At 24.2% G+C, this 8889-nt stretch overlaps 1 protein-coding gene across 1 annotated transcript; it reads left to right on the top strand.

Moving 5' to 3' along the window:
• Positions 1–6165: 6165 nt before the first annotated feature.
• LOC131606130 (palmitoyl-monogalactosyldiacylglycerol delta-7 desaturase, chloroplastic-like) lies at positions 6166–8283 on the top strand. Its single transcript, XM_058878408.1, has 5 exons — positions 6166–6421; positions 6871–7011; positions 7385–7525; positions 7638–7744; positions 7958–8283. Exons 1-5 carry the CDS (start codon positions 6179–6181, stop codon positions 8169–8171), a joined length of 846 nt encoding a protein of 281 aa, XP_058734391.1. The 5' UTR covers positions 6166–6178; the 3' UTR covers positions 8172–8283.
• The last annotated feature ends 606 nt before the right edge of the window (positions 8284–8889 follow it).

The following is an 8889-nucleotide window of genomic DNA, read 5'->3' as shown; positions in this document are numbered from 1 at the left end:
GGTTCTTTTGTCTCTCTTTTTCATAGGCTATATCTAAATTTCGCTTTAATTTTATAGTTTGTGAAAATTGATATAATCAGTCTAAAAAAGGTTTTTTCTACCTAATAATTTGTATAGGCCAAACTTGATAACATTTTTTTGTTCTAACTTTATAACTAGATCTCCTTGGGCAAACACTTTATTATGTATGTAGTAGAAGAGTTTGTTTCATACTTATTTATATCATAGTGACAATTTGACATATATTTCTTTCTTAAAAATATTTTTATGTAAAAATATTTAATGAAACTATAATAGGTTTACTTTGTGATAGCGAGTAATGAGGGATAACTAATTTTAAGTAGGCATTGATTTATATCAAAAAAAGAAAGAAAGTAGACATTAGCAATTTATGAATTATGACGGTTAAGTACTTTTATAATATTAACATTAAGTATTCTTATAATATTAATATTGAGTAATAAGTAGTTAATATAATTAACATTATTATTATATAAAATATATTACACATTTAAGATAAGATAATTCTTTTTCTTTTTTATCGAAAAAAGATTTATATTTTCGAATTGATAGAATGAAAAAACTTGATTATAATGAATATTTAAGATATTTTTTATAATGATCATTCTTAACTATAACCATGTGATTTTATTAGAAACAAGAAAGACAACATTGCCAACCCCACTAGAATAGATAGACAAATTCACATGTATTAACTTTTTTTTCTTTACAATTTTTCAAATATTTTTATAATAGAACTGAATAAATTTTAAGAATATTAAAAAAGTATTGTTGCAATAAATTTATAAAAAGTATGTTTTTTTGTTTATAAGTATGTATTTATGTAATCATATAATAGATGAGAAGAAACCAATAAGTGATTTTCAAAGATAAATATTTTTTTATTGATAAACAAATTAGGAATAACCATTAAAAAAAAGGGTTAATACTACTTTATCCCCCTGCCATATAAGCGAGATTCAGTTTACCCCCCTCTAAAAAAAACTTATTGGACAAACCTTGCAAAATAAAGATTCCATTAATATTGACCCTGATCAGTTTTTTTGGCCAAGATTCTTAGAATCTTGCCTACGTGGCATTTTTGGTAGTGCTGACTGTACAACACATAAGCAATGTGGCACTGTCAGCACTGCCACGTGGAATTTATTTTTTTTTTTTAATTTTTTTTTTTTTGAAATTCTTTTTTAAAATTAATATTTTTTTAAAAAAAAATTATTTTTTTTTTAAAAAATTAACTTTTTTTTAAAAAAAAATTTTTTTTTTTTTAAATTAATATTTTTTTAAAAAAAATTTAATATTTTTTTACGTTTTTAAAAAATATTTGACAGTACCTGCGGATTTACGTACGGATTTAAAAATACCTGCAGATTCACCAACGGATTTGACAATACCTGTGGATTTACCTACGAATTTGACAATACCTGGGGATTTACCTGCGGATTTACCTACGAATTTGACAATACCTGCGAATTTACCTGCGAATTTGACAAAACCTGCGGATTTACCTACGAATTTGACAATACCTGCGGATTTACCTACGGATTTAAAAATACCTGCGGATTTAACTACGAATTTAAAATTACCTGCGGATTTACCTTTAAAAATACATGCGGATTTACCTGCGAATTTGACAATACCTTTGGAAAAAAAATTTAAAAAAAAAATTAATAAAAACGTAAAAACGTAAATTTTTTTTAATTTTTCCAATTTTTTATAATTCTTTTTCAATTTTTTTATAATTTATATATAATAAAAACGTAAAAAAATAATAATTTTTTTTTTAAAAAAAAATTTAAAAAAATCAATAAAATTAATAAAAAAATATTAAAAAAATATTAAATTTTTATTAAAAAAAATTAATAAAAAAGTTTTTCAAAAAAAAATTAAAAAAAATAATAAATTCCACGTGGCAGTGCTGACTGTGCCACATAAGCAATGTGTTGTACAGTCAGCACTACCAAAAATGCCACGTAGGCAAGATTCTAAGAATCTTGGCAAAAAAAACTGATCAGGGTCAAATTTGATGGAATCTTTATTTTGCAAGGTTTGTCCAATAAGTTTTTTTTTAGAGGGGGTAAACCAAATCTCGCTTATATGGCAGGGGGTAAAGTAGTATTAACCCTAAAAAAAAATCATACATACAATTAAGTGGTTTTGGATTGAAATCCAAAATTAGATATTTTTTCTTAAAAAAATATTGATTAATATTTATAATTTGAACGATGTCTTATAAATTTTTTAAATAAAAATGCAATAATGTTATTTTTGTAAATAAGTCATGAATTATAAAAATTTAGGCTTAATTGTAACTTTGGTTCCTCTATTTTATCTATTTTTTTAAATTTTGGTCCCTTTATTCTTAAAATCACAATTTTAGTCCCCCTTCTGAGTTTTTTGTTGAAAAAATAACAAAAATAGGGACTAATTTTGCATAAAAAAGCAAAATAGGAGGACAAAAATTACACAAAAAACTTTAAAAAATGACTAAAATATTGGTTTTTAATATAGAGAGATCAAAATCAAGAAAAAAACAAAATATGGAGACTAAAGTTACAATTAAACCAAAAATTTAAAAAGAGTTTTACAATATAAAACTATAAATATGGAGATAAATTGAATAATTAGTGATATATAAAACTATACATATGGAGAATATTCACATTAGAAAATGCACAAATATTCAACATTGAATCGTTATGATGAGAGCATGATCATATTATGAATTCAAAAGCTCCAACTTCCACCAGCAAATTTGAATAAGCTTTCATAAATATTTCTATCAATGTTAATTTCACACAACATCTCCATCAAATGCCAGAAAAGTAATGTGCACGCGCATCTAAGAAATAAGTGATATGCAGTTTGTACATCATGATTGCAGAAAGAGCACCTCAAAACCATATACATTTTCATTCGAATTAGGTTGCCATCTATTGTTATAACATTATACATTAGCTCCAAAAATTTCAATGTGTACCTCCTGATACAGTCGTAGGCATCTTTAAAAGATAGATAACCATTTGTATATCCTTTCCAAAATGTGTTCATCACTAGTAGTATTATAAAATTACAAGTTGATCTTTAAAATATCTTCAATAATTAGAGGAGTCAAAATAGATAAGTCATGAAGAATGTTCCAAATGATGTCTTGGATAATTGAATTGACCTTATCAGTTTGCATCAATTGAATATCCAATGGTAATACTAGGTTTAAGTCTCTACTTTTGTATCCAGACCAATTGTTAGACCATAATTCAATATCTTTCCCATTACCAACTTGTCATCTACTATGTTTCTCTAAATTGGAAAATGAATGTTTAATGACGGGTCATATTGAAGTAGAAAAATGATACATGATTGATTTATGTGCCTGAATTAATTACTAATAAGCATAGAAAACCATAAATTATTTATAGTTAACAACTTCTAACAAAGAGATAAACAATGCACTTTGTTTATCATCTAAGATCTCCCTGGCCAATACCTCTTTAGACAAAGGTAGACAGTGAACTTTGAAGATTTAGTAATCATCTTTCAATGGTCTGTGTTATCTGTCCATACAAAAGTTCTGATGCAAGAATTTGGATTTTAAAAAGAGTGGTCGATCATTCATAAGAACATCCGTAAGACTAAATTTAAACTAGATTGAGACCCGCGCGATGCGTGAGACATTGATGGATTTTTTAAGTAATATTAAATTATATATTTTTAAATTTTGTTTAGTATAACAAGCATTATAATTGAGACGATAAGGTAAAGAGAATATAAGAGATGGAACAACTTTAAACGAAAAAAAATATGTTTAAAATATAGAAATGATAAATAAGACACTACTATTTAAATTTTAAAATGTGAAATAAGTGAAAAAAAATTAAACAATTTTGTTTTATATTTTTTTTTTCAAATATTGTTAAATACATTGAATCTTTATCCTTTTATGAATGGAATAAATTTTACATTTGAAAGACTCGGACTCTATGCAACAAGTCATCATAGTCAAATTTTCAATGATTTTGTTTTATATTTATTTTTATTTTTTATTCTAAAATTAATGATATAACTTAATGATTTGAGAAATAAAATACAAAATATATATTATATTGACTTAAATAATATAACTATTAGAATTAATTTTATTTTTCAAAAATATATTCATAATATTGAAATATATAAAACGATTGCAAAAAAATATAATTTTTTTTAAAAGTTTATAAAATTATTTTATATTGAAGTTATTAATAATTAGTTGATTAATTAATTTTTTGTAATTAGTGGATGTTGAATCCATGACCTCTAATAAAAATAAACTTTTTTGAAAAGTGAAAATGAATTTTTAGAGGGATAAAAAATATCTATCTATATATATATATATATATATATATATATATATATATATATATATATATATATATATATATATATATATATATATATATATATATATATATATATATATATATATATAAAATGTTTTCAAATAATGTTATTTTTAATATTATTTTTATTAATTTCTTTGAAATCAAAATAAAGCTTTCTAATAAATTAGAAATATGTGCGAACACACAAACTTGTGTGATTTGCACTAGTATGTTGTTAGTTTACAAAAACAAAAACTATGTGAAATATGGTAAAGAGAACAAAATATTAAAATGAATAATGTGAATCTCACCGTTAGCATTCTATAAATATCAATCAATACCTTCCACATAGTAAACACAACTTGAAGGAAAAAATAAAAAAATAACAAATTGGATTTTTTCTTTACTCACCTCCCTATGGGGTCACCCTCCAGCGAAAACCCCACTTTACCCCTGCTTCGGAAATGCATTTTCGAAATATTTTTTTTTTAAATTTTTCCAGACTTCGGAAGTGCATTTCCGAAAAAATTCCAAAAATTGAGATTTTGATTCATTCGGAGATGCATCTCCGAAAAAACAAAAAAAAATCTAAAAATACCAAAAATTAATTTTAGAATATTAATTAATTCATATATCATAAATTTGATATAATTTATGAGTAATGAATAATAATAATTATATATTTTGATATAATTTATGAGTTATGAATAATAATTATTATATATTTCTATTCTGATTCATATTTTAAAATTTAAAATAATTTTAATTAAAATAACTAAAATAATTTCACTTACAAAATGAGTTATAATTTTTATTTATATATTTATATATTTGTAATTATTATTATGTATTTACAAAAAAAATTAAAAAAATGAGTGTTTTAATTTATATATTTATATAATAATTATAATAATTATTATATATTTATAAAAATTATTATATATTTATATATTTATATAATAAATATTATATATTAATTATAAATATATTTATATATTTATATAATAATTATAAAAATTAAAAAAATGAGTGTTTTAATTTATAATAATTATTATATATTTATATATTTACATATTAATTATTATATATTTATATATTATATATTTATATATTTCACTTACAAAATTAATAATTATTATTATATATTTATATATTTCTATTCTGATTCATAATTAAAAATGAGTTATAATTTTTTATTTAGTTTAAAAAAATTAAAAAAAGATTTTGTCTTAATTTTATTTAATGAATAAATTTTATATTTAATTCTATATAATTCAAAATTTACTTATGGAATTAAAATGTTTTTGATTTATATAAGTTAAAAATAATTTTGAACTTTAAAATTGTTTAGGAAATTTTGATTCGCATTGATTTTATTGACTCACCTTCATTTTATTGATTCACCTTGATTTTATACCTATTAATTGTATTGATTCACCTTGATTTTAATTTTTTAATAATTAATGAATTCTTTCGGAAGTGTATATCCGAAACATTCCAAGACCAATTTGGTCTTGGAATATTTCGGATATGCATCTCCGAAGACATCCCCTCCCAAAAAAGTGTTTTCGGAAATGTATCTCCGAAAACCTAAAAAAGGGGTGTTTTCGGAAATGCATCTCCGAAAACACCTTTTTTTCGTGTTTTCGGGAGTGCATTTCCGAAATAAGACAAATTTTGAAAAAAAAAACGTTTCGGAAATGCATTTTCGAAGTGAGGGTATTTTGAGTTTTTCACCAGAGGTGACCAAGAAAAGAGGGAGGTAGAGAAAGAAATTTTCACAAATTGTGTTCCTCTGCATGGCTTTGATAACTTCTCAACCCAAAACAAAATTTGGTCTTTTTTTGTCATTACATGTACTTTGCTTATTTGCTCCATTCAATTTCGATTGGTCAGCTTTTTGGGTTGCTGTTTTACTTTATGCTGTGACTGGACTTTTTGGAATCACACTCTCTTTCCATAGGAATCTTTCTCATAAAAGCTTTAAGCTTCCCAAATGGCTTGAATATTTCTTTGCTTATTGTGGAGTTCATGCTATTCAGGTTGAATTTTTTCCTTAATAGTTATCATTCTTTTGCATTCATTTTGTGTATGCTATAAGAATTTGATGGACATTGTTAAATGTACTTAGTTAAAGTTAGTTAATTAGGATTTATTAAGATTGCTTGCATTCATGAATGAGATAAGTTAGACATCACTTTCACGCATTTAGACATGTATTAGTATTAGGAAGATCCTAAAGCTTCACATTGGTTAGAAATAAAGCATTAAAAGAGTGTATATAGAGGAACACTCGTCACTTTACCAACTAGTTTTGTAAAAATGAGTTAAGTCAAACTCTAATAATTAGTCATCTAATATATTTTTGAGCATTTGATTTTGATCGAATAATTACAAATGATCTTGAACTAATTTTAAGATATCTTTTATTAAAGTTTTTTTTTCTTCAATGGAAGATGAAATGTTTTTTATTTAAAACTTTGGTGTGCAGGGTGATCCAATTGAATGGGTAAGTATTCATAGATATCATCATCGGTTTTGTGACTCTGAGAAGGACCCTCATAGCCCAATTAAAGGATTTTGGTTTGGTCATATGGGTTGGATATTTGATATTAATTCTTTTGTAAAAAAGGTATGAATTCTCCTTCTTTTTATCTATCTAAAAATCCATACAAATGTTTTGAACATGTTTGAATTGATAGAGAGATTGACAAAAATCAAATAACATTATAAATTTTTGCTAAATGGAATATTATGATTATTTCGAACTCAGAGTCAATCAAAACATGTACTTAATTTTATTTGTGAAATGATTGTGTGATAGAATATATATTTACTTGTTAATAGAATATGTAGTTATATTTGTATATAAGTTTTATATCGACTATAACATGTAATGAATTGTAAATCTCTCTCTATATAAAGAATTCTCCGTAGTATTATTGTCATACGATTGATCTAAATATCTCTCAATACCTTACATTGTACAATATATATGTGTACAGTATGGAGAACCAACAAATATTGGTGATTTAAAGAAACAATCGTTTTATAGATTTATTAGACGCACTTACATTTTGCATCCATTGGCTATGGGAGCTCTTCTATATGCGGTTGGTGGATTTCCTTTTCTTGTTTGGGGAATGGTATGAATATTTGTTAATTTCATAGATTTAGTTGACAACATCTTTCAATTTCACAAATTAAATAGGTGAGTTTGTAATTAATAGAAAGGAATCCAAATTTGAATGCATGCAGGGTGTGAGAAGTGTTTGGGTTTACCGCATCACTTGGTTTGTAAACTCAGCTTGCCATCTTTGGGGAAGTCAGCCATGGAATACAAGGGACTTATCTAGAAATAATTGGTATTTTAACTTTATGCTTTTTTTTTTCCTTTTCATATTTTAGTAAATTAGTTTGGTTAACAAGTTAATGTCAAGAGATAAATTTTGATGCAACCATTTTTACACGGTCAAGTTATAAATTACGATCGATCTGGCGGTATAAAAAATATTTGCCCTGTCAGCATAAATTAGTGAAATTTTATTATCTATATTGTTATCTAAATTTTTTTTTAGGTGGGTGGCTTTGCTTGCATTTGGTGAAGGTTGGCACAATAACCACCATGCATTTGAGTATTCAGCTAGACATGGTTTAGAGTGGTGGCAAGTAGACATGACTTGGTACTTGGTGAAGTTTCTTCAAGCTATTGGTTTGGCAACAGAGGTTAAAGTACCAAGTGAGAGTCAAAAGCAGAGAATGGCTTTGAAGAAGAATGATGTAGCCACATGAAACAAGGAGTACAATAATAAAAATGAAAGATAAAATGATTTGAGAGATATTTGAAGATGACATTAATTTATGTGTTTTCGTTTCTTTTCTTTCTACTTAATGTGGATTCTATGTGAACTTTGTGTTGATTAAAATTCTAATTTTTAGTTGCATGTAAGTTGAATTCATGTATGTCCAAGTTAATAAAAGTCAAATTTTATGTAAAATGAGTTTTTCTATAAAAATAATAGCCAAAAACAACAATTCAGTAGAAACCCTTTAAATCTAGGAAAACGCTTTATTATGTATGTAGTAGAAGGGTTAGTTCCATACTTATTTATATCATAGTGACAATTTGACATATTTTTTTTTTCTTAAAAATACTTTTATATAAAAATATTGAATAAAATTATAATTGATTTAATTTGTTATGGCGAATAACGTTGGATAATTAATTTTGAGTAAGCATTAATTTTTATCAAAAAAAAAAAGAAAAAAAAAAGTAGATATTAGTTATTTATGAATTATGACGGTTAAGTGCTTTTATAATATTAACAATGAGTAATGAGTAGTTAATATAATTAACATTCTTATTATTATTATATAAAATATATTATATAATTATTGTAATAAAAAAATTAATTGTATTAACTTTAAATAATTATTATTGTTTCTCTTAAGTTATTTTTCTATTTTATTGAAAAAAGATTGATAGTTTCGAATTGATAAAATGAAAAAA

This window comes from Vicia villosa, linkage group LG5 (genome assembly GCF_029867415.1).
Source record: "Vicia villosa cultivar HV-30 ecotype Madison, WI linkage group LG5, Vvil1.0, whole genome shotgun sequence".
Lineage (NCBI taxonomy): Eukaryota > Viridiplantae > Streptophyta > Magnoliopsida > Fabales > Fabaceae > Vicia > Vicia villosa.
This window is presented reverse-complemented; position numbering and strand designations above follow the sequence as displayed.